A 24,672-nucleotide genomic window follows, 5' to 3' on the forward strand; every position below is an offset into this window, starting at 1 on the left:
CCTGATGTAATGGGTAATTTAATCAAGGCGGTCATGGGGGTCCTGTGTTTATTTGGCGGCAATTTAATAAAGGTGGTCATGGGGGTCCTGTGTAATTTGGCGGTAATTTCATCAAGTCGGTCCTATGTAATTTGGCGGTAATTTAAACAAGGCGGTTATGGGGGTCCTGTGTTTATTTGGCGGCAATTTAATAAAGGTGGTTATGGGGGTCCTATGTAATTTGGCGGTAATTTAATCAAGGCGGTCATGGGGGTCCTGTGTAATTTGGCGGTAATTTATCCAATGGGGTCATGGGTCGGTCCTGTGTTTATTTGGCGGTAATTTAAAGCCGCATTGTCACCAGTTTACTTCCGGTCGATTACGTTACAATCTCCGATTATTTTTAACGGAAAACGCGAAAAATATTTCAAAATATATGTGTATATGGCAAGTTTCTTCGAGGATGTGATTGATAATTTAGAGCGGATGGCATGTTAAATATCTTGGATTCTAATAGATTCTTTTGTCTTTTAAAAGTTGAGGTTTGCGTCGGACCTCCGGAAGTGAATTGATGACAATGCGGCTTTAATCAAGGTGGTCATGGGGGTCCTGTGTAATTTGGCGGTAATTTAATCAAGGCGGTCATGGGGTGGTCGGTCCGGCGACCACTATTTAGAATTGTAAGGCGCCCGGAGGCGCGAAGTTAGTAGAGAGTTCTTCGAGAGAAGCCATGTTTTGTTGACGCTTTGTTCGGTGTCTGGTATTGTTGAAAATAAAGATCGTATTTTTACCCGTGTAGAGGGAACATTGGTCCTTCGAGCCGGATGAGTATCCCAGCGATCTCACCACTACACGACTCCTTCTCTGAAGCGGGAAGCGAGGTAAACATTACACCCAAAACAAATGCAAGAAAGAAAACTGCAATCGCCAGATTGAAAGCTCGGCAAATAGCCGAAAGAATTAAACGAGAGGAGGGGCAGCTTACCAGAGAACTAGAACTGGATAAGCAAAGAAAACAGCTAGAACTTCTCAAGTTGAGAAAGCAAAATGACGATGAGTTAATTCAGGCTAAGATTGAAATTGCTCTAGCGGAGCTAGAAGCCTTTGATCTCGAACCCATGAACCCAATACTTGCATATGTTGACAGTCTCCCAACCCAGGGGATTGTGGGAGCCGAAGCTAATGTCCAAACCATGTTATTAGACCCTGTTTTGCCATCTTTTGAAGTGATGAAAACAAATAATAACATCCCCTCCAGCCAGGCATTGCCCACCTCACATGGCCGCTTGATTAGCCCTTTGACAACCGTCCAAGACCAAAGTCCACCTGCTATATCCCTTGTACAAATGACAAAGCCTACAATACCCATCCCCGGGCATTACAAGTCAGTAACCATGACAAATTATGATTTTGGATGCACAAGAGACAGTGTAAAAAACACCGGTAGTACAACCCTGCATGAGATCAACACAACCCCTAGCTATGTACCCTATTGTCATCCCGCATATCAGACATCATACACAACCCCTAGCTATGTACCCTATTGTCATCCCGCATATCAGACATCATACACAACCCCTAGCTATGTACCCTATTGTCATCCCGCATATCAGACATCATACACAACCCCTTGCTATGTACCCTATTGTCATCCCGCATATCAGACATCATACACAACCCCTAGCTATGTACCCCATTGTCATCCCGCATATCAGACATCATACACAACCCCTAGCTATGTACCCTATTGTCATCCCGCATATCAGACATCATACACAACCCCTAGCTATGTACCCTATTGTCATCCCGCATATCAGACATCATACACAACCCCTAGCTATGTACCCTATTGTCATCCCGCATATCAGACATCATACACAACCCCTAGCTATGTACCCTATTGTCATCCCGCATATCAGACATCATACACAACCCCTAGCTATGTACCCTATTGTCATCCCGCATATCAGACATCATACACAACCCCTAGCTATGTACCCCATTGTCATCCCGCATATCAGACATCATACACAACCCCTAGCTATGTACCCTATTGTCATCCCGCATATCAGACATCATACACAACCCCTAGCTATGTACCCTATTGTCATCCCGCATATCAGACATCATACACAACCCCTAGCTATGTACCCTATTGTCATCCCGCATATCAGACATCATACACAACCCCTAGCTATGTACCCTATTGTCATCCCGCATATCAGACATCATACACAACCCCTAGCTATGTACCCTATTGTCATCCCGCATATCAGACATCATACACAACCCCTAGCTATGTACCCTATTGTCATCCCGCATATCAGACATCATACACAACCCCTAGCTATGTACCCTATTGTCATCCCGCATATCAGACATCATACACAACCCCTAGCTATGTACCCTATTGTCATCCCGCATATCAGACATCATACACAACCCCTAGCTATGTACCCTATTGTCATCCCGCATATCAGACATCATACACAACCCCTAGCTATGTACCCTATTGTCATCCCGCGTATCAGACATCATACACAACCCCTAGCTATGTACCCTATTGTCATCCCGCATATCAGACATCATACACAACCCCTAGCTATGTACCCTATTGTCATCCCGCATATCAGACATCATACACAACCCCTAGCTATGTACCCTATTGTCATCCCGCATATCAGACATCATACACAACCCCTAGCTATGTACCCTATTGTCATCCCGCATATCAGACATCATACACAACCCCTAGCTATGCACCCTATTGTCATCCCGCATATCAGACATCATACACAACCCCTGTTGTGCAGCCAAAGGTGGACAGTTATCCTAATTATGAGCCAATTAACAAATTATGTGGCCCTAGATCCAATGTTACCATGACAACACATGTTCCTATGGCTGCCGCACACAGTTATGAGCCAATAACCCAGACTCCCACTTTGAGAGCACCCTATATACCACAGGGATCCCATCCACCTCTGCCATCTGTGGGCAATATTGGGTACCATTTTCCTTCATCAACCCCTTTAAATGTCCAGGGTGTCCAAACCCCCAACAGTGCAAGTCATACTAGAACCACAAATGGAGATTATGTTGACACGTTTATTACAAGGCTGGTTGATGGTCAGGAGACCACCGTTGAACAATCCATTGGTAATGTTGATACCAGTTTTGCTATCTTCCGCAATCAGGAACAGCAGCGCTTACCCCCCCCCCCCCCCCCCTTGAGCTTAACAGGTTCTCGGGACAGCCGAAGGACTGGCCCGCATTTATTGAGCGATTTAGGGATCTGGTACATATTAAAACAACCCTCACAGATTCCGATAGAATGGCTTATTTATACCAGAATTTGGATGGGGAGGCCAAGAGGGCTGTTGAGAGTTTAGGAGTAAGGGGAGTAACTATGCTAGTGAACTCAAAATGTTAAAACAACAGTTTGGCAACAATCACCGAGTTGAAGCGGCCCATCTCAAGAGCATGGTTGACGGGCCGGACGTTGTTCAGGGTGATAGACAGTCCCTCAGGTCCTTCCACTACAAGGTCAAGGCCTGCGTGCAATGGTGTACAAAACTGGGCCTGGCTGCCATTTTGCAGAATCCTGAGTATCTAGGCAGAGCTGCTATGAAGCTTCAGGACGGCATGCGCATGAGATGGTACGAACATCTGCAAGGTGACTATGATGGCTTGTCCCTCCTGGACTTTGAGAGATGGTTGCAGAGAAGAGTTGATGCTATGTTTAACCCCTTTGAAGACTATGTCCATGAGCGTGAGTCAAGACCCAGGCTCCCACGACCAAGGCATTTCAACCAGGGTCCCCCGCCCAGGGCACTTCATCCCAACAGTGTTGGCATTCGCGTAACACGGTCTACCCAAGAGAGCAGTTCTGGGGAGGTGACGGCCCCACCCCAGGTCGATTCTCCCGGCCAAGATAGGTGCCTCGTATGCGAAGACAGGCACCGCCTTGTCTACTGCGACTCGTTCAAATCCAAGCCCTTTAAAGAGAGAAGGAAGATCGTATACAACAAGCGGTTGTGCCGCAACTGCCTCAAGGAGGGGCACTTTGTGGATTCCTGTCCGAGTAGCGGACGGTGTCTCAAGGAGGGGTGTGGCTTGAAGCATCACACACTCCTTCACAGCGAAAGAGTAGACGAATCGAAGTCTGAAGAAAAGGACGGTGCGGGCCACAAGGTTAATGCCCTACAGCTTGTCCCGGTTCTGGCCTGGGGACCAAAGGGTCAAGTGAAGACTGTAGCGGTCCTCGATGCAGGAAGTGACTCCACCTTGATTCGCAAGGACCTGGCAGAGCAGCTTGAACTCAAAGGAGAGACGCACCAGTTGCAGCTAAACACTGTTAAGTCAGACACGCGCTCCTGTAACATGCAGCGGGTCGGTTTCCGGTTGTCATCAGATGACCACCCCGAGAAGATTGATGTTGAAGGGGCTTGGGTAGTGCACAAGCTCAACATCTCTAAGCACAAGGTGTCCGGTAAAGAGGCCGCGAAGCGATGGAATCATCTTGAGGGTGTCAACCTGCAGACCCTCGAAGCCGGTGACGTCACGCTCTTGATTGGTTCAGATATGGCTCATCTTCTTGTACACTTGGACGTACGACAGGGCCGACCTGGCGAGCCTATTGCGGTACAGACCCCGCTAGGGTGGACATTATTTGGCAGACTCGGACGCGCTGTTCAACCAAACTTGATGCATGTCCATTCGAACTTGACGTTGCTCAAAGTGGGCGAGTTGCTAAACGAACAAGTTCAGAGGTTTTGGGAAACCGACTCGTATGGTGTGAGTCGAACTGAACGACCTATCGGCCCCTCAGCTGAGGACAGACGCGCGTTGGAGACGCTGGATAGTACGGTGAGGAAGATGGGCGGACACTACGAGACTGGTCTTTTATGGAAAGACGAAGCTGTAGTGCTTCCCAGTAACAGGAGAATGGCGATGTACAGGCTCAACAGCACCGAGCAGAAACTGAAGAAAGACCCAGAGTTAGCCAGCATGTACAGAAGTGTTCTAAATGAGTACCAAAGCAAAGGCCATTGTCGAAAGCTCTCGGAGGTCAAGGCAGCAATCGAAGGTCCCAGAACGTGGTACCTCCCTCATCATGGTGTTCAAAACCCCAACAAGCCAGAAAAACTCCGCGTAGTCTTCCATCCGGCGGCAAAGTACAACAATGTGTCATTGAATGACTGTCTCCTGACGGGCCCAGACCTGCTGAACGATTTAGTAGGTGTACTTATCCGATTTCGTTGCAACAAGGTCGGGATAATGGGGGATATTGAAAAGATGTTCCACCAGGTCAAGGTCCGAGAAGCAGATCAAGACTCCCTCCGGTTCCTGTGGAGGAACCTCGAAGAGAGAATCCTTGAAGTATACCGTATGGCAGTTCATGTGTTTGGAGCCATTGACTCGCCCTGCTCGGCCTGCTACGCACTGCGGAAGACAGCAGAAGATCAAGCTGGTTTGTTTCCCGATGATGTGCTGGATACTATAAAGAGGAACTTCTACATGGACGACGTCCTAACTTCAAGGCCGTCGGAAGACGAGGCGGCAGCTGTCGCTAACCAGCTCATTGAAGCAGTAGCGGCTGGTGGTTTTCGCTTGACCAAGTGGGTATCTAACAGCCGAAACGTGCTCCGTTCCCTTCCGTCTGACGAGGTATCCTGTGACGCGGTCAACTTGGACTTACAGACCTTGCCTCAAGAGAAAGCCCTTGGAGTAAAGTGGTGTCTCGAGCAAGACACGCTTTACTTGAAGCCGTTGAAAGATAGGTTCCCCGAAACAAAACGAAAAGTCCTTAGTGCTACGAGTAGCGTGTTTGACCCCCTGGGCCTTGCGGCAAGGCCAAGCTCAATATACAGGAACTGTGGCGCTGTAAGATTGATTGGGATGAGCCTATTCCCGAAGAGCTGCGAAGCATCTGGAAGTCGTGGAAGGACGGGCTGAAGACGCCGCTGATGATCCAGGTCCCACGGTGGTACGGCTTCCATCTGCGAGACGCCCAAGACATCCAGCTTCACGTCAGCTTCACATCCAGCTTCGCGTCAGAGGTAGCCTATGGTGCCGTTACCTACCTGCGAGCAGCGGTTGGTGACCAAGTAGTTGTGAGATTTGTTCTTGGAAAGACAAGGCTTGCCCCGGTGAGAACTCTCACCATTCCACGACTCGAGCTACAAGCGGCAGTCGTCGGAGCCAGGCTGAGAAAGAAGGTGATCAACGAGATTGATCTCCCCATTAACGCTGTGCATCTGTGTAGCGACTCCAAGACCACCCTGCAGTATATTGTAAACACCACCAGGAGATTTAGCACCTATGTCTCGAACAGAGTTTCAGAGATACTCGGCTCTTGCAAGCCAGATGAATGGCATCACATACCCGGTAAGCTCAATCCAGCAGATGACTGCACACGAGGTGTAGCCTTGCAAGACCTGACCCCTGATTCGCGTTGGCTTGCGGGACCCGACTTTCTTGCCAAACCGCCTTGCCAGTGGCCAAGTGCGGAACCAGAGCCGGTCGAAGAAAGCGATCTCGAAGTCAAGGCCACCGTCCTGGTAACTGGTGTCAGTGCTCCACCCTTTGATGTGAAGTGGAAGAGGTATTCGACCCTCGGGCGACTGGTGCGAGTATATGGGTGGTGTCTTCGCTTCAAGTCGATACTCCTGAGTAAGGCAAGAAAGACGGCCGCTCCACTGAAAGCTGACTTGCAAACCCTAGTTGCTGAAGAGATGAAGGATTCACGCTTAGAGCTATGTCGTATTGCTCAGCGGGAAATGTTCCCGGATGAATATGCCGCGCTTCAAAGCGGCAAACCCATTGCATCCCACAGCCGCATTCTTCCGCTTCAACCAGTCTTAATAGACAGGGTTATTCGGGTTGGCGGGAAGCTAAAGGATGCACCGGTGTCTTTCGAGGAGAAGCACCAAATCGTCTTACTATCGGGGCACCCCCTGAATTCTCTGATTGTCCAGGATTTCCATCAGCGTAATTGCCACGTTGGAGAGAGCACACACTGGCGCTGGTGAGACAAGAATACTGGATACTTCGCGGGAAGGGCCTGACGAGAAAATTGATCAAAGACTGTTTGCTGTGCAAACGACGGAGAGCCAAACCTAAGGTCCCGCTAATGGCCTCCCTGCCGGGTAGCAGATTGGTGATGTGTGAACCTGCTTTCAGTAGTACCGGAGTCGACTACCGATGACTGTCAAGAGGGGACGAGTCACCGAGAAGAGATGGGGATGTCTCTTTACTTGTATGACTACGAGAGCGGTACATGTCGAGTTGGCTGGCCATCTTAGTACCGATGCCTTCATACTCACCTTGAGAAGGTTTCGAGCGAGACGAGGAAATCCCCGCCTGATGCAAATCCGGCCGCCCCGCATATGGTTGGTGTCTTCGAGTCGATGGTGAAACAAGTCAAGAGGGCTCTTAATGTGGTGATTGGCGATCGTGTTCTCTACGAGGATGTACTTCACACTGCTTTGGTCGAGACAGAAGCAGTCTTGAACAGTCGCCCGCTTACGCCCGTAAGCGACGATCCTGATGATTTTGAGGCCCTCACGCCAAACCACTTCTTGATAGGTAGGGCTTACCCCAACCCACCACCTGGGGAATTTCAAGAGCGGGAAGTTAATAGTCGCAAGCGTTGGCGGCAGTCGCAAACCATTGCAGACATGGTTTGGCACCGCTGGCGGAAGGACTACCTGCCTACATTGACGGTCAGGAAGAAGTGGAACAAGGAAGAGACGAACTTGAGAGTGGGAGACCTTTTAATTGTGAAAGACGAGGACTCGCCTAGGTCACACTGGTCTATGGCGCGCGTTACTGCCGTGTTCCCTGGGAAGGACGAGCGGGTACGCACTGTGCAGCTCATGACACCCAGCGGCACGTTGATCCGACCGGTCGCGAAGGTGTGCTTGCTGGAGGAGAGCACCGAATCCTCCTGAGATGTCGTGAGCCGTGTCAGCTCACTGGGGTATGGTCGGTCCGGCGACCACTATTTAGAATTGTAAGGCGCGCGGGTTGCCTGTGGGCCCTACCCACAATGCCCGGAGGCGCAAAGTTAGTAGAGAGTTCTTCGAGAGAAGCCATGTTTTGTTGACGCTTTGTTCGGTGTCTGGTATTGTTGAAAATAAAGATCGTATTTTTACCCGTGTAGAGGGAACATGGGGGTCCTGTGTAATTTGGCGGTAATTTATTTTCAGAGAGTCTTTTCTCCGCATACTCACAAACAAGAAAACACCACATAATTAACTCAAAACTGTAAATTGAAGTTCATGATAAGACCGCCAAGAGAGCAAGATGGCGATAAAGGGAGTCCATATCAAAGTCAAACATTCGTTGGGAGAATAGGGAGGGGGGGTCATAAAAAGCAAATATTGAAGACAAATTATTTAAGATATCAAAATAACAATCTAAAAATTAGAATCTTATTGCTTTATCTACCAAATTCAATCGAAAATATAAGAGCAGCTTCCCCAAATCAGCCGATGGAAATGAATGCTTTCACACACTTGTCATCTTAGCAAAAAATCATAATTATTTCCCGCAATTTCTTTTTTTCTGTCATTCGTTCCCAAAGCAGAGTCGGACCTAGCTTCTAGAGACTTCTTAGGAGACTACAGTCAACTAAATTTGAAATATTTGCCACATTTTATGTGACCTCTCGTCAACACGGACAAATTTAGATATTTGGCCATTTTTATTTGCCATTAAAAACGAGCGTCTTGGTTTTTTAACAAATGCATTTGCCGCATAAAAATTTGCTCAATCTGATTATGTGCACACGAACACGAGCATAGCAAATAAAATTCACTACATTACACCTGCTACCGTAAAGCTGCTAATAGGGCTCCACATTACCACTCACAAAAGAAATAATTAGATTTTTAATTACTGCAGGTTAGCAATCAGTTTGTCCGTTCAGCTGGCAGCAATGGCGGAATACAATGTCTCTTGCTTTTTCTACACAAGATGGGTCCAGGAAAGCCAAATAACGCAGACTGAATTTGCAATTGTCGGCGTGTTAAACGGACTCACAATTCTTCCTGCCGTCGTCCTGAATGCTTTGGTTCTCATCTCGATCTGGAGAGCACCAGCGTTTCACATACCGGCTATGGTTCTATTGGGTAATCTTGCTCTTTCGGATTTCGCCGTCGGCATCATCGCTCAACCTGCGATTCTCATATGGTCGACTTTAGAGTTTTATGTCAACGAATGGCCTGAAACTTACTGCCGTAGTGCCGTTGCCTTTGGTCTCACATCATCAATGTTCGGGGGCGTTTCGCTACTTAGTGTAACTTCAATTGCCATCGATCGATTCCTCGCGTTACAACTCCATTTACGCTACCAAACCATCGTAAATATGAAGCGAACGGTTTATATTTGTGTCGTGATTTGGGTCATATCCTTTTCAGTTCTAGCTATTTGGTATTTCATTGGAATTACGGCTTATAACATCTTGACAAATTCTTTCATTTTGGCTTGTGTGGGCATTGTTTTTTTCAGCTACTTTAGAATCTACAAAATTCTTAGAAAGCATCAGATTCAAATTCACGCTCAAGAAATGAACTTTTCGACGAATTCCTCCAATGATTCAGCATCAGAAACAACAGAAAGAAGCATTAACATCAAACAGTACAAAAAATCCGTTGTCAACTCTCTCTTGGTTTATTTCACGTTTGTGATATGCTGTACTCCTTGTTTTTGCGCTCTGACATATTTCGAGATCACAAGGGACAGCTATTTATCGCCAAAGCTTGTGAAAATATCCACCTCGCTTGTCCTGGTAAATTCTGGAATAAACCCCGTGATTTATTGCTGGAAGATGAAGGAACTACGTACAGCAGTAATGCAAACTTTAGAAAGTATACAGGATTGGCTTGGACGAAAGAAGATAAAAACAACTTGCGAAAGAAGAACTAGTTTGACAACCGTGGTGGAATTTTAAAAAGAAAAACTCTCTTGTATTTTATTATTCGTGGCCTATTGATTACAACGTAGGTTTTACTGTACCGTGATTAAACAAAAAGGAAATGGCAACCGCGGTGATCCTTGTTTCTAAAATTTGTTTAGATACTAAACAGATACTAATCAGAAACTAATCAGATACCAAAAATAAACTAATAGCAGGGGGTAGGGGGTAATTGTTGATAACAAAAATATTCAAAATGACATGTTTTCTGAATAGATTTTGAGAGTACGGCTGGAAATACGTTAACATATTTATTTTACAGCGATTTTCCCACTATTTATCGGATTTATCTAAATTTTATCTAAATTTCTATTTCAGTCATCACTAGCGTGAAAAATTCAAAAGACGATCCTACACATACACATAATTTAATACAACCGGATAAAAATGCGGGGGAGCGAATTCGGATTTGTTCGTATAAATAGCAGCTGGGTAGGAGCATTTTTTTTTTCGAACAGATCAGAAACTGGTCCAAAAATTATGCAGATCTCAAAAGGGAAAAAATCCCCGTCTTTTGGATGATTTGATTTTATCCCGGTCAATTCGATTCCAGTTTATATTTAACTCTCCAGTAATTGTTGCGATGTAGCACAGTTGCTGTAATTGATGTAGCAAGCGCGTGACTTCCAAGCGCATGATCCAAGCGTGACTTCCACTTGGGTGGTCTTCAACGTCTACAACATTCATTTTTCGGCGGATGTTACTTAAACGGAGAGCGGGGAACAGGGAGCGGGGAACAGGGAGCTTTTCATCACTATGGGATGAGAATTTGAAGTCATGGCAATGTAGGATTGCAAAAATATCCACGGATTCATTATGTTTCCATAAATCTCTTTTCAAGTTTACCATTGCGATTTTAGCTCGCACTAAACTACCCAAGCAAACTGTTTTCATATTATCCCTTTCAACATAGCTTTCACTTGACTTGATCTCTATCACATCTTAAATAAGAGAAACGTATTAGATTCGATTCAATGGGCGCATGAATTATTCATAATTCTTAGAAACAGAGTCAGAGATTTCACTTACCATCCATTTTAACAAGAGAAGAGCCAAAGAGTCGCACGTGAGGTTGCTACATCGCTGTGCCCTTCCGCTGATTACTCGTTCCCAGATCCCTGTTCCCCGCTCCCTGTTCCCCGCTCCCCGCTCCCCGTTCCCCGTTTTAGTAACATCCATTTTTCGGCGCCAAAAAGTACAAAAGTAAACTTTTGCTGTTTAAACATTTAGCAATAACTTAGCGCTAAATCGGTATAGAAACGTTTCAGAAATGTATATTATAGATATTTCCTTTTGTATTGCATAACCAGAAACCAGAAACAAAATATTTTAATCAGACATTAGTCTAGGATCCACACAAATTACAGAAGTTGCTGTAAATAATTTAAGAAACCATGATTATAATGCCTTTCCATCGATTCTAGCTGATTTTACTCGGTGAATGGCTATTTTTATTATTATTATTATTATTATTATTATTATTATTATTATTATTATTATTATTATTATTATTATTATTATTATTATTATTATTATTATTATTATTATTATTATTATTATTATTATTATTATTATTATTATTATTATTATTATTATTATAAAAGTATCCCCCTCCCTGACTGTTTTTAGTATCCGATTAGTATCTGAGGGATTAGTATCTAGGATCACCGCGGTGAAATTGCAGGGAATCTTTTTCGCTTTTGGATTATTTGCTTGGCTTATGAACAAAGCAAAAGTTTGTCAATCTATGTAACCAGTTTTCATGATATATGAACTATTAAAAGCACCTAAAAATTCCATTTCCATGTCCGCAAAATTGCGTCTAAAAAAATCGCGCATCTTTCCGAAAGTCACCTTGATAATATTTCGTCAAGCTGCAACACGCAATTTTCACTTATGTTTGTTTTGTTTTATTCGCTTCCGTTTTTCGCTGACTTTATTGTCTGCTTTGAGCAATTTAATTTTTTTATTATCGCGACATTGTCATTGTAATATTTAATTTTTTTATTATGCACCTGGCCTCAGCTTTCTTCCTATTTACGCGTAAAAGCTTTGAAACTGAAGATCAATCGTGTTAATTAGAGAAGTATGAATTAATTCTTTGTTGGCGCTTAAAATTGTCTTTTGTTTCCCATACAGCAGCTCTAAAGCACACTTTCAGAAAGTCATAACGTTGGTAATAACATTACCTTTTGGTCTCGTCAGTATTTTTTGTAAGTTCGGACTTGTGTTATTTTAAGCACATATACACGTGCATGACGATTACACTGCTATACTGGATAGTCCCTCCCAAGAGACCAAAAGCGCCCAGATAGGTATCAATATTTTTCACTCTACGTCACAGCGAGCTGTGTGTGGCGTAACCGTATAAGACTTCGGTTTTAAGGGCTAGGAACCTGGTTATTGCCTCCCTATTAATGCGCGGGTGCCTCGGTGCCTGTGTGTTACACAGTTCGCTAGATAGCGGTGTTGGGGCCGAAATCTCCAGCCTAGCCGTAAAGCTTTGGCTGCCATACGGTGATTCAGCACACGTCTGGATGTATGGTCTCCTTTTTTTTTTGGTTCCATGCTGTCGAGGAGTTCGATCTTCGGTGTTCGTTGTTTAATATATTTTTTTCTTTTCATTTATTTTTCAGTTCCTATTTTTTCATTTAACCATCATTTTATCACGAATTGGATTGACCTGTTCGGATCTCTTGCTGTCGCCATCATTAAAATGTTTTCATTTTTTTAAACGTTCGTCATTCCCCAACAAAAAATACGTTTCGTGCGCAAATCGAGCTTCACCGAGTTTAACACATTGACCCCTCAACCGGCCTGTACCGGCTTTGGGAAGTACCCACAACCCAAAAAATTCATAAATGCAAACTAAACACAACAATATAAAGATACTCAGGCATCAGTCTAAGGGATAAATGGTCTTGCAGATATGCATCCAACCAAGGTGTTGGCATCTACTCTTAAGCCAAATAATAGCACAGGTTCTTTGACAAATCTCAAATCGAACAAGGAGAGAAAAGCAGAATCACTCCTTTCAATAAAACGCTCAAAATACCACACAAGGGAGAGAGATCAGCAAACACAGCTCAAGACACAAATAGATACCTTTATTCTGATCCTCCAGGTTCATTCCCATGGCCTCAAAACACAATATTCCTCCTTGAAGGCTTGTAAAACCACGAAGATGCCTTTACGGATTGAAAAGCATTCTGGGAGATTCAGGGAAAGATTCACGAGGGGAGGGCCAGTCAACACTCCTCTCCCCAAAGTCAGATGTTTTTTTTAAAAATCTTTTCACCCCGAAGCCAAACAAATCAATTCCAGGTCATACAGACCCAGAATAACAGTGTAAACAATTTTGGAATCAATTTGGTTTCAGAAAAGACAGCATTTAGGAGAGCTGTGGTAATTCATTAGAAAATTATTTTCTCATCCAGGCAAAGCCAAACAAGAAAAAATCATCATGAATCCACCTTTGCTTGCAAGTATCCATAAGAAAAGCACTCAATTATGCCCCAAAAGACTTCATGATGTCCTGAGACACTCTCCTAATATGCTCATAGCTGTATCTTTGATGAAAAATACAAGCAACCATCAACTTGTGCTGGCTTCAGCACAACGACGAGGGATTAAAAGTGGGGACCGCAAAGCACTGTTGGAAAGCTTGGATACCGCTGACTAGGTGCAGCTGTGTTTGACTTTGACGGGCTGTATAAAACTCAGAATAGGGGGGAGGTATCTGTTTTCTGTCTGTTTTTTGTAAATTCAGCTCAAAAATAGCCAGGAGTCAATGGGTTAATTCTAAAGCATACCAGTGTAACCATTGACTAGGGCTTAATCCGGCATTTAGATTCTTAAAAAAAACTACAGAAAATGTTTGCTATGGCATCATAACTTTAAAAACTTCAAGAGTGAAGGCGTGCCTGATGTACAATATACGTCCACTTACAAGCAAACCTTATTGATAGATACTGGATTTTTTTAGTATCTTGTCTACGCCCTAGCCACGAAATTGTTCACTCTCTTTTTTTATAAGAACCTTTTTTTATAAGAACATCCAGCCTGAGATTTCACCAAATTTATTATTGCTATTGATCATTAGTGTAATTGTATTCCTAATATTTTATTGGGTATTATATTCTTATATACACTAAAATTTAAGAACATTGTTAAGAACATATTCAGCCTTAAAATGTCCCAAAAATAAGAACGGCCCAGCCTCAACTGAAAACTAGACGTTCTTATAAAAAGGGTGTATCTTATCTTTTATTCTCGTGGCAAGGGGGCTTGTGATGCGAACGCATCTTGTACAGGTCAGGCCTGATTTATTTTAAACGTTTCGTAAAGTTTCCTTTAGAATCAAGGGAGCTATTGCGCCATTCATAATTTGTCTATTGTTTTCTGTTTATGACGAATTTTAGACCGTTTTGTACACCGACACAACAGTTAAATATAGGTCAGTTTTACCTTAACCTTAAACCTAATACAATATTAAATTCCTTTTGCAAAAGCCATCCCCGGGATCCTTTGTGGACGCCATTCCCATCTCCCTTTGCGCAAGCTATTCCCAGGAATTCCCAGTATCCTTTTACGAGCCATTCCCAGGATCCTTTGCAAAAGCCATGATCCCTTGCGCAAGCTTTCATCCTTTGCGCAAGCCATTCCCAGGATCCTTTGCGCAAGCCATACTCAGGAGGATCCTTTATGCTATTCAATATTACTAGCGTCTCTATAATAAACCCAATAAGGCATGGTGAAAGAGTGCTTGTGATTCACTGGTGTTTTATTATAAACACAAATAATCAATTTAACGTGAGACCGGAAGTACTTAATAAGTCATTTAACACAACCCATAAGAAAAAACGATCATGAAGTCTATTGTAAGTTTTATTGCATCCTTCCTGACTTCTCTTTTCGCGTTATTATCAGCAAATCTAACCTGAATGTTAATCAAATTAACTGTTAACGAAAGTTGCTGGATTGTAGCAGTAGTTGTGAATTGTGGAGACTCATGAATTGTTTGTGTTGATCTAGAAGCACTTCCTGTGTACAATGGAAGGACCAGATTCGTCGTATTCCTGCTTAGAGATCCACATCTGTTGGAAGGTGGACAGAGAAGCGAGGATGGAGCCTCCGATCCAGACTGAGTATTTCCTCTCTGGTGGAGCGATGATCTTGATCTTCATGGTCGGGGGAGCGAGGGAAGTAATTTCTTTTTGCATGCGGTCGGCGATGCCTGGGTACATGGTTGAGCCTCCAGACAGGACAGTGTTAGCATACAAATCTTTACGGATATCAACGTCGCACTTCATGATGGAGTTGTAGGTGGTCTCATGGATACCAGCGGATTCCATACCCAGGAAGGAGGGCTGAAACATGGCTTCGGGGCACCTGAATCGCTCGTTGCCAATGGTGATGACCTGTCCATCAGGCAACTCGTAGCTCTTCTCAAGGCTAGAGCTGGATGCTGCTGTTTGCATTTCCTGCTCAAAGTCAAGAGCAACATAGCAGAGCTTCTCCTTGATGTCACGGACAATCTCACGCTCAGCGGTGGTGGTGAAAGAGTAGCCACGCTCGGTCAGGATCTTCATCAAGTAGTCTGTCAGGTCACGGCCAGCCAAATCAAGACGGATGATGGCGTGGGGCAAAGCATAACCTTCGTAGATGGGCACGGTGTGGGTGACACCATCACCAGAGTCCATCACAATACCGGTGGTACGACCAGAAGCGTACAGGGAGAGTACGGCCTGGATAGCGACGTACATGGCGGGGCTGTTGAAGGTCTCGAACATGATCTATAATAAAGAAAAAAATGATAAGAGCATATACTTTGCTGTAATGCTTCTATCAGCTTTTATATAACTTTTATGCATTCTTTTAATATCTAGCCTTAAGTTTCAGATGATTGGATTCCTGTGGGATCTTCGCAAAGGCATCCCGCTTGCGTTTGGCACATAAGATATTGGCATCCTCTTGCTAAATGCAAAGATCATTCTTATTGGGTGTTTTTTGTTTAAATTTATAAAATGACTCTTGTTTTTACAACTGACGCTTTTCGTATTGGATGAAGCGCTCCTGATTCCATTCCACTCTGTTGATCACATTTTATTTGCCACTCCAAATAGCCTAAGATAGTTTCGCAGAAAACATAATCTGTGGTCAGAACAAGACTTTCCGGGCTAACTAAAATACTACAAAAGAATCAAACGTTCCTCTAGCTTCCATCAGGCAATGATCATGAACAACCGTGTCCTATATCTTAAAGTGCAACAAAGCTTCAGACCAATCAGAGCGCGTGTATTATCTATCAATTTTATTGTTGTGACAATTAGCCGCTCATAACTAGTAGCATGTGAGGCAATATAAAATATAAAATTGATATTTTTATAAGTATGTGGTATGTTCATATTTGGGATTTTTCGCATTTTTATACGATAAGGAAATATCATTGTGATATGTGTGCCTGATATTCCAAAAAGCATAAATATGTAATTGCCTGAATTGCCAGAAGACATTTCGCCCTTCTACCATGACAAGTATTCAATCAAGTCTGTTAATATCAAGTGTGTAATTATCGGGAATCTGACCAATCACCATTACCATAACCTTATTTGGATAAAATAAGTCCCTCTTACTGTCTTCCACCGTGAAATTGTTCACACGAGTGAACCCAAACTACAGCTTTTCATAACACATCCAAAGCGTTCTTGTTTGAGCCCGAAATTTTCTTCATTTCGTAAAAAAAATGTTGGTGTTTCCTTTCAGGACTTAAAAAATTAAGTGATTAAAACAATTAAACTTTAATGCAAACAAAACAGTCGCGAGTGGTTAAGGTATCATTATTGTTCATAATAACCGTTAGCGGAAATTTTCGAGATTTTTGCTTCATAAACTTTCTTAGCTTTCTCGAAGATAGCTTAGTTTGTGCATATGGCTTTGGTTTTCAAACGTTAAAATACCAACATATTTTGATACAGGTCACAAGTAGGTGTGGTCTTTGGGAGATTTAAACACGAGCCGACTACTGAATCATCGTTAACTCCCTACCTGTGTCATCTTTTCTCTGTTGGCTTTTGGGTTGAGGGGAGCCTCTGTCAGGAGAACGGGGTGCTCTTCGGGGGCAACACGAAGCTCGTTGTAGAATGTATGATGCCAGATCTAAGTTACGGCATAAAGAATGTTTTAAAGAAAAAGTTGAAGAAGAAAAATCTCACTTAAATTCAGCTCTTGTACCTTCTCCATATCGTCCCAGTTTGTGACAATTCCGTGTTCGATGGGGTATTTCAGAGTAAGAATACCTCTCTTGCTCTGGGCCTCGTCTCCGACATAGGAGTCTTTCTGACCCATACCGACCATAACGCCTTGGTGGCGAGGACGGCCGACGATGGAGGGGAAAACGGCGCGGGGAGCATCGTCTCCGGCGAAACCGGCCTTGCACATACCAGAGCCATTGTCAACAACCAGAGCGGCTATTTCGTCGTCTTCCATTTTAAGCGAGAGAGGTTTTCTGAGCTTCTAGCTCAACAAATCTAGGCTTGTCACGCGACGATTTTGTGAGTGTTTAGTGAACATGTTGATTGGTGTTATTATACGAAATGTCACGTGGTTTTCATGCCCTAAAGCCCAGCCAAGAATGCCTTTAGAATATTCTGGCGAGAAGTCAAGCGCTTGTTCTCAAATAAACAAATGCCACCAGATTTGCTAGACAGAACAAATACAAAAGGATAAATACACCCTTCAATGAGAGAGTGATATCTTTTGAAGTTCATGAAAATTCGAAAGTAAATGAAAGCAGCATCATGAAATAGGATCTTGAAAGAACTTTCCGGAAGTGCTTTTTTACTCACGAAAATTCTCCATTTGAAAAAATAAAACAAGGCGACAAGATGGACTGATTATTCCTTTTTAAATAAAGTTATATTATAGCTTTTGTAGCAATTAACATGGAAAATAAAAATACAACTCGCTTTCTCTTTTACAACAAAAGCTTCATATATTCTTCGCAATATTCTTATTTGAGATTTTGTCATTGTTGCTTCTGTGAAACTCGCATATCGGTAGGTTCTATGGGGGGGGGGGGGGTGAATAGGTTCGCGAATCGGCGGATTCGGCCACGAAATGCTCACGGATTACGGATTTTGAAGATTATTTCAGCGGATTGGCTAATTATGGATGTACGGCGGATCACGGATTTGTTGACAATTCGGGCGCGGATTTCGGATTTTGACTGCTTTGACGATCGAATTTCGGATTTTAAATAAATTTCAATTGATGCTATTGTTTATCTGTCAAACCATGCAGATCTTAAAAATTCTGCGGATCCACGGATTTGCTCCGAAAATATTGCGGATCGGCGGATTTACGTACCCCTATTCACCCCCCCCCCCCCCTTCTATGATCAATTTTTGGTTTATACCCGAAAGCTCTGAAAACCCTGGTACGGAAGGGGCGGCGGAGTGGTCCCGTGGGGGGGGGGGGGGGGGGAGGCGAAAGTTGGAGGGAGGGGTGGGTAGTGGTTTTAGGGAAGGGGTGGTTGGTGGTTTCAGGGGGGAGGGGTGGGTGGTAGTTGCAGGTTCTTATGCGCTATTTATAAGAATTCGGGTGATAACCTAGGTTTTTATGCACGGGATTTTAAACTGTTCAAACAATTTTGTTGTCGGTTGAATATGTACCTCTTGAAACCCGTTTGCTTAAAGAAAACGTGGGTGCTGGCGCCCCCACCCCCTGTCCCTCCCCTTCCGCTGCCCTTGTACGGTCCACGAAACTGCAGTATCAGAAGGACCCATATACAATGTGTCTATTGGTCGCGGTTCGTGGGTAAAAAATGAGGTTAAAAAGTGCGGTTGCCAGTTGTCCTTTCTCTGTTAACGAGCCTGGTATACTCCCCCCAAGGGAGGGGGGACTCCCCACAGAAGTAGGGGTAGATCATCCTGTCTTTTAGGGAATAAACTGCTTTCCCTTAGGGGGTTGTTTAACGATTCTCCCGATTCGGCTATCATTTAGGGGGTTTTATACTAATAGATAATCTTTTTCCAATAACAACCGGGCTTATAAGTCGTCACAATATGTATGTCCAAAAGAGCACATACATATTGGGCGACTTTTAAGCCATCAAGCACATACAAACAAAATTCTGGAAAACTAAAAATGTGTTTCCAGTGCTCTCTCTTAGGGCTAGAAATTGCTTCGACACCACACTCAATGTGCTATCTTTTAGGGGTAAGAATTGCTGTTGACCACACCCAAAGTGCTATCCCTTAGGGTTAAGATTGATCCCCCCGCCTGGTATAACTCTCGATCCTCGTTTAGGAGTTCTATTGTATCTTTACGATTATTATTATCATTATTATGTATTATTATTAAAGCACTTTTCATCTAGATATGAAACGAAATTTGACGTAGGCACCTCCCTAGAAGATGAAACAATTATATCCTAGCAATTACGGTACAGAGATTTTAATACGAATAACTAGGTTTTGGTGTCGACTTTGTGCAAAGCTCCATGATTCCTTTATCATAATTTTAACTTGTTTCTGAGCTCTTATATTATAATTAAATATGGTAGACGAGTTTAATTCTCTAAACCATTTGCAAGATTTAATGATTATCCGCCTGTTTTGAAGTTTCTAGAGGGGAGAATACATGTCAACTTTTCATGTGGTAACGACAGCCAAAAAAAACAATTTTATAAGATGACTCTTTAAAACAAACTTCTGTCTTGATATCATATTTTCTTAGAACGTAAATACAGCACATCCTCAAATACGTTGTCAAGGCAAAGGGGTTCTTATAAGAAAGAAATGAATCTTGGGAGCTAAGTATAAAAGTGCGTTTCCTAGACTCACCCAATAAAACAAAAGTGCATTTCATTCATATTTATTTTAATAGTATAAATAGCTGGAATCGTACAAACAACCTTCATATCAACACCTCCTTTGAGGGAGTCCAGCGAGTAATAAAATATTCATCTTACAAATTCTTCATAGTTGTTGGACTTCAAAAATACATAGATGCAGCAGCGAATTTGATTGTGGACTTTTTTGCGCTTAGAAGCACTTCCTGTGAACAATTGCCGGACCAGATTCGTCGTATTCCTGTTTGGAGATCCACATCTGTTGGAAGGTGGACAGAGAAGCGAGGATGGAGCCTCCGATCCAGACTGAGTATTTCCTCTCTGGTGGAGCGATGATCTTGATCTTCATGGTTGGGGGAGCGAGGGCAGAAATCTCTTTCTGCATGCGGTCGGCGATACCTGGGTACATTGTTGTTCCACCGGACAGGACAGTGTTGGCGTACAGGTCCTTACGGATATCGACGTCACACTTCATGATGGAGTTGTAGGTGGTCTCATGGATACCAGCGGATTCCATACCCAGGAAGGAGGGCTGAAACATGGCTTCGGGGCACCTGAATCGCTCGTTGCCAATGGTGATGACCTGTCCATCAGGCAACTCGTAGCTCTTCTCAAGGCTAGAGCTGGATGCTGCTGTTTGCATTTCCTGCTCAAAGTCAAGAGCAACATAGCAGAGCTTCTCCTTGATGTCACGGACAATCTCACGCTCAGCGGTGGTGGTGAAAGAGTAGCCACGCTCGGTCAGGATCTTCATCAAGTAGTCTGTCAGGTCACGGCCAGCCAAATCAAGACGGATGATGGCGTGGGGCAAAGCATAACCTTCGTAGATGGGCACGGTGTGGGTGACACCATCACCAGAGTCCATCACAATACCGGTGGTACGACCAGAAGCGTACAGGGAGAGTACGGCCTGGATAGCGACGTACATGGCGGGGCTGTTGAAGGTCTCGAACATGATCTATAATAAAGAAAAAAATGATAAGAGCAGATACTTTGCTGTAATGCTTCAGCTTTTATATAACTTTTATGCATTCTTCCAATATCTCGCCTTAAGTCTCAGATGATTGGATTCCTGTGGGATCTTCGCAAAGGCATCCCGGTTGCGTTTGGCACATCAGATATTGAAATCCTCTTGTTAAACGCAAAGATCATTCTTATTGGGTGTTACTTGTTTAAATTTATAAAATGACTTTTTTTTTACAACTGACGCTTTTCGTATTGGATGAAGTGCTCCTGCTTCTAATCCATTCCACTCTGTTGATCACATTTTGTTTGCCACTCCAAATAGCCTAAGATAGTTTCGCAGAAAACATATTTGTGGTCAGAAGTAGATTTTCAGGGCTAACTAAGAAACTACATAAAAATACAACGTTTGTTCTTTTAACCTTCCTCCAGCTTTCATCGCGGGGCTGTTGAAGGTCTCGAATATGATCTGGAGTGCAGAAAAAAAGCTTGAGACCTATTTTTTTAATGATAAAATAGTTCTAATTGAATTCATATTTCTGCTACAATTTACGCGAATCATTATTATGATTTATCCCGGCTGGATGTGCTTGATCCTGATAATTTTGCTCCCTGTGTTAAGAAAACCACAGATAACCCAAGAAAAGACAAATACTTGAGTGCAAAAAAAATCGTACTGAATTCTTAAAATTCAAATACTCAAGCTACAAGCAGAGTTAAATTAATACCTTCTAATTGTTCAGTTTTTTTCCTTTTTTTTAAGAAAAGGCGGGGAAATAGAGTGTAATTTCTAAACTATAAGCCCGATTGTTTTCACTTATCCAGCCGGTGCCGCTATTATCGAATGCGCAAATACCGTTTATCACGGATAAACGACCTTTAATGATTTTGAGGCAACCACTATAAACGGTTTAGACTTTTCTCATGCTTAAGATATATAATTGTTGTCTGGTTATGATATATTTTTTTGCCGGACAAGCGCTGAAAGGAACACAAGGCAAATTTGAATTCGGTTGTATTTATTTGTGCCTTGGAATTTCAATTCTTATTAGAATTGCTAAAGCAGGGCTTTGATATAAAAGCAAATAAGCCCAAGCGCTGGTGCAATTTTCTCTTTGTTGAAATCTGACCAATCGGAGAAGAGCATGGCCATATTTGGTAAAAATTTTGAACAAGTCTAGTCTCCTGTTGCCACCATGCATATTTTTATTTCGTCGGCTTTGTAAATGCGACCCGACTGGAAATTTATAAGATTTTTGGAGGTAGAAATTAAATGCAAACAGAATTTCCACAATCGCTCAATTTAAATATTTACAGCCAAAATATGTCAAAAGTATAAAGCAAAATAAAACTATACTTTAAAGTTACGATTAGAGTTTAAAAAGACCAATGGTTAACTTAGAATAAATTATTAGTCAAGAAAATATATTCGCTATGTGTTTTCTTGATCGTCTATTCTTCATTTTGGAGAGATAAGAACTGCACGAGTCTTTATTATGAAAGCTGCTGGCTTCACATCTTGCATGCGATTGGAACAATGCTTCTAGAAGGTGTGGCATTTACCCCGCCGTTTAAGCAATGAACACTTCAAAACTCACTGAAGAATATCAATTAAAAAACGCTTACCTGTGTCATCTTTTCTCTGTTGGCCTTAGGGTTGAGGGGAGCCTCCGTTAGGAGAACGGGGTGCTCTTCGGGGGCAACACGAAGCTCGTTGTAGAATGTATGATGCCAGATCTAAGAGAAAAATTACCATGACTTCGCATAGAGGATTAGAAATTGTACTGTATTTAATGTGTACCTTCTCCATATCGTCCCAATTTGTGACTATTCCGTGTTCGATGGGGTACTTCAGAGTGAGAATACCTCTCTTGCTCTGGGCCTCGTCTCCGACATAGGAGTCTTTCTGACCCATACCGACCATAACGCCTTGGTGGCGAGGTCGGCCGACGATGGAGGGGAAAACTGCTCGGGGAGCATCGTCTCCGGCGAAACCGGCCTTGCACATACCAGAGCCATTGTCGATAACGAGAGCTGCAACATCGTCATCCATTTTGAGCAAGAAAGGTTTTCAAACGTTGAAGTTGAGACGTGGAGTTCTTTCACGAGGCTGGACGGTGCCGCACACACATACGGCAGGTGAATTTATAACCATACAATCGTCACGTGATCTTGACGACTGGTCTAAAATTACTCCCAGGAGAGTATAAATGAAAGATTCATGAGAAAGCACAAAGAAACTGCAATTAAAGCGTCATTCATCGTCATTCAAAGAGAATCCGTTGGAATTTTTTGCGAATGAGTAATGTATGAACAAAAGAATCACATCCCGTAAAAATTTCACGTCGCTTTCTATTTAAGCTTGCACGAAGTTAAAAAATAGTGTTATGTAATACAAAAAGGTCTAATGGCTTTTTAAGGCAGAGATTACATCATAATAATCGTTGTAGCATAGCTTTATTGTAATTTTTTTGACATAAGGTTTACCGATACCGCGCGCTGGGCTTTTTGGAATTTGCTATCAACAATGATCAACCAACAGCCTTTATTAAACGCCCTGAGAACCTAAACCGTTTCGTAAAGTACAAAGGAGTTTTTGCAGCGTAGTAAACCCCCCACTAGCTCGAATTGGAAGACTCGAATTCTTCATACTTGAACTAAATTATAAAGCTTAGAGAAGGGTCATTATGAGGGCTGCTATTTTTTTAGCATTGATTTGGGGGAGGGCCTCCATTTTTGATACAGGGTTTAGGGGGTGGGGGTCTTTGAACAGGGGTTCTGATCAATTTCCGAGCCTCCTAAAAGTCTGGAATTTCATTTTTTTTTTCTGGGGAGAACCCCAGACCTCTTACAAAATAGATAAATTAATGTTATGCGCCACCTTCTGCTTACACTTTCATGAGTTTTGTTTGGCTTGTTTGAAAATAATTATCCTCCTACTATTTTCATCTTTTGTAGTTTTGGTTTTATTAACTCCATCAATGAATTTACGAATTTCGATTCATGTCAAAGTCCCTACTAACTTTTCAGAAGGGTGGTATTGGTTGTACATATATAAATAAGATTTCAGTTGGGCAGGAGCTAATGATGCTGTTTTCTATTTAGGCTTTACAATAATTAGCATTTCATATATTTGAAAATTACGGTGGCCCATAAGTGCAATCCGAATCCAAAAACAAACTCCGAATTCAAAAGCCTTACTCTCAATTCCAAAGCCTCACTTCCAATTCCAAAAGCTCATTCTCAATTCCAAAAGCTCACTCTCAATACTAAAAGCTCACTCTCAATTCCAAAAGCTCACTTCCAATTCCAAAAGCTCACTCTCAATTCCAAAAGCTCACTCTAAACTCCAAAAGCTCACTTCCAATTCCAAAAGCTCACTCTCAATTCCAAAGCCTCACACTCAATTCCAAAGCCTTACTTCTAATTCTAAAACCTCACTCTCAATTCCAAAACCTCACTCTAAATTCCAAAACCTCACTCTCAATTGTCGGGTCGACAATTAGTGGGTTATTTGAATAAATTAAAAACTTTCGGGCATTTAGTCCATTGAGGACCTTTCCCTACTGTCGGGCATATAGCCACTGCAATTAGATAATGCCTCATACATTAACTGTATTTTTGGCAGTCTGTTATGCAGGTTGTTTTATAGCCGCCATCTTGGATTTTCATTTTTGCTTTAAATCCAAGATGGCGGCTACGAATTTTTTTGCCAAACTCGTCCCCAGGGTCTTTTGGGTAATTTTAAATATGGCGTCTAGACGCCATTTTTCGCTATAAAAAAAGCAGGGAATGCCCGCATTGCAGGCTATATTTTTGGCTGCTAGAAGGGGGGGGGGGGGGCCCTGGCTACGCCCCTGCTCTAGCGCCCGCAGCCATTTCTGTGTCATTTCCA

The 24,672-nt window shown here is 42.9% G+C and overlaps 4 protein-coding genes across 4 annotated transcripts; 2 read left to right on the plus strand and 2 right to left on the minus strand.

Annotated features, from left to right (window-relative positions):
- The first annotated feature begins 3,405 nt into the window (after positions 1–3,405).
- LOC116619385 lies at positions 3,406–5,937 on the plus strand. Its single transcript, XM_048720235.1, has one exon. The coding sequence runs from the start codon at positions 3,406–3,408 to the stop codon at positions 5,935–5,937; it is 2,532 nt and encodes an 843-aa protein (XP_048576192.1).
- Positions 5,938–8,262: 2,325 nt separating this feature from the next.
- On the plus strand, positions 8,263–10,149 carry LOC5514499 (adenosine receptor A3). The gene has a single exon (XM_001634624.3). The coding sequence runs from the start codon at positions 8,924–8,926 to the stop codon at positions 9,935–9,937; it is 1,014 nt and encodes a 337-aa protein (XP_001634674.2). The 5' UTR covers positions 8,263–8,923; the 3' UTR covers positions 9,938–10,149.
- A 4,577-nt stretch (positions 10,150–14,726) lies between these two features.
- Positions 14,727–17,522, minus strand: LOC116619369 (actin, non-muscle 6.2). Its single transcript, XM_048720311.1, has 3 exons — positions 17,195–17,522; positions 17,009–17,119; positions 14,727–15,756 (listed from the first exon to the last, which is right to left on the minus strand). Exons 1-3 carry the CDS (start codon positions 17,447–17,449, stop codon positions 14,992–14,994), a joined length of 1,131 nt encoding a protein of 376 aa, XP_048576268.1. The 5' UTR covers positions 17,450–17,522; the 3' UTR covers positions 14,727–14,991.
- Positions 17,523–19,825: 2,303 nt separating this feature from the next.
- Positions 19,826–22,941, minus strand: LOC5514531 (actin, cytoplasmic 1). Its single transcript, XM_032384093.2, has 3 exons — positions 22,579–22,941; positions 22,404–22,514; positions 19,826–20,772 (listed from the first exon to the last, which is right to left on the minus strand). Exons 1-3 carry the CDS (start codon positions 22,828–22,830, stop codon positions 20,008–20,010), a joined length of 1,128 nt encoding a protein of 375 aa, XP_032239984.1. The 5' UTR covers positions 22,831–22,941; the 3' UTR covers positions 19,826–20,007.
- Between the last annotated feature and the right edge of the window lie 1,731 nt (positions 22,942–24,672).

The sequence above is a fragment of the Nematostella vectensis genome, chromosome 12 (assembly GCF_932526225.1).
Source record: "Nematostella vectensis chromosome 12, jaNemVect1.1, whole genome shotgun sequence".
Classification (NCBI taxonomy): domain Eukaryota; kingdom Metazoa; phylum Cnidaria; class Anthozoa; order Actiniaria; family Edwardsiidae; genus Nematostella; species Nematostella vectensis.

Coding starts and splice junctions, on each gene's coding strand:
- LOC116619385 (XM_048720235.1), top strand. CDS start 3,406: ATGTTAAAACAACAGTTTGGCAACAATCACCGAGTTGAAGCGGCCCAT.
- LOC5514499 (XM_001634624.3), top strand. CDS start 8,924: ATGGCGGAATACAATGTCTCTTGCTTTTTCTACACAAGATGGGTCCAG.
- LOC116619369 (XM_048720311.1), bottom strand. CDS start 17,449: ATGGAAGACGACGAAATAGCCGCTCTGGTTGTTGACAATGGCTCTGGT. Junction 17,120..17,194: donor ACTGGGACGATATGGAGAAG/GTACAAGAGCTG, acceptor GCCGTAACTTAG/ATCTGGCATCATACATTCTA. Junction 15,757..17,008: donor ACAGAGAAAAGATGACACAG/GTAGGGAGTTAA, acceptor TCTTTATTATAG/ATCATGTTCGAGACCTTCAA.
- LOC5514531 (XM_032384093.2), bottom strand. CDS start 22,830: ATGGATGACGATGTTGCAGCTCTCGTTATCGACAATGGCTCTGGTATG. Junction 22,515..22,578: donor ATTGGGACGATATGGAGAAG/GTACACATTAAA, acceptor TTTTTCTCTTAG/ATCTGGCATCATACATTCTA. Junction 20,773..22,403: donor ACAGAGAAAAGATGACACAG/GTAAGCGTTTTT, acceptor TCTTTATTATAG/ATCATGTTCGAGACCTTCAA.